The 615-nt window shown below is 63.4% G+C and overlaps 1 protein-coding gene across 1 annotated transcript in view; it reads left to right on the forward strand.

Annotated features, from left to right (window-relative positions):
- The window catches only part of LOC117283621, a 10,692-nt gene that overhangs the window by 1,251 nt on the left and 8,826 nt on the right, over window positions 1-615 (forward strand). The window contains exon 2 of the mRNA XM_033757015.1: window positions 12-599. Within this exon, the coding sequence (XP_033612906.1) occupies window positions 12-554 (543 nt within the window). The 3' untranslated portion in view covers window positions 555-599. The remainder of the gene's footprint in view (window positions 1-11; window positions 600-615) is intronic.

Consider the following 615-nt stretch of genomic DNA (forward strand, 5'->3'; position numbering starts at 1 on the left):
CCTCCGGTCAGGGTCGCCCCCAAGAGGGTCGCATCTCAGGGGCAGCAGCCGCAGCTCAGGGAGAACGCAGAGGTGGGGGAGGGAGATTGGCCCGGAGGTGGAGGGAGAGGCCTGGAGGCCCCGGGCTGGGTCCGCCGCAGCCTCCACCGCTCGTGGCCAGTGGGGTAAGCTCAGGCTGTACCGGACGAGGCAGGAAACTTTCCGACCTGGTAGGAAAAACACCAAAACAAACGGCCGTCAGGAGCCGGTGCCCGCCCGTCTCAGCCCTAGTGCCCCTCAGCCAGCCACCCGTTTGCCCCGACCGCTGGCCACGACTGCTGGCCACGACCTCGGCCGACCTCTCCGCAGGCAGGCTGCGGGGTTTTGGAGCTAAGACGCTACGAATGGTCCTGCCTCCCTACCCACCACCGCCGCCGCCTCAGCCTACCTTGCCAGCGCCTGCCGCCATAGTGACTCTGACTGAAACCTACCCGGTGCACAGCCACGGGAACGCGCACCCTTTTCAAGGGCCCTCCTATCCCTTTTCTCTTGCCGTAGTCCGGGATGTCACGTGAATGATGCCTTGGAAGCCATATTGGTCAAGGGCAAAAAAGGGCAAGGTAATTTTTTTTTTTT

The sequence above is a fragment of the Fukomys damarensis genome, unplaced genomic scaffold (assembly GCF_012274545.1).
Source record: "Fukomys damarensis isolate Sample0158 unplaced genomic scaffold, DMR_v1.0_HiC HiC_scaffold_28, whole genome shotgun sequence".
NCBI lineage: Eukaryota > Metazoa > Chordata > Mammalia > Rodentia > Bathyergidae > Fukomys > Fukomys damarensis.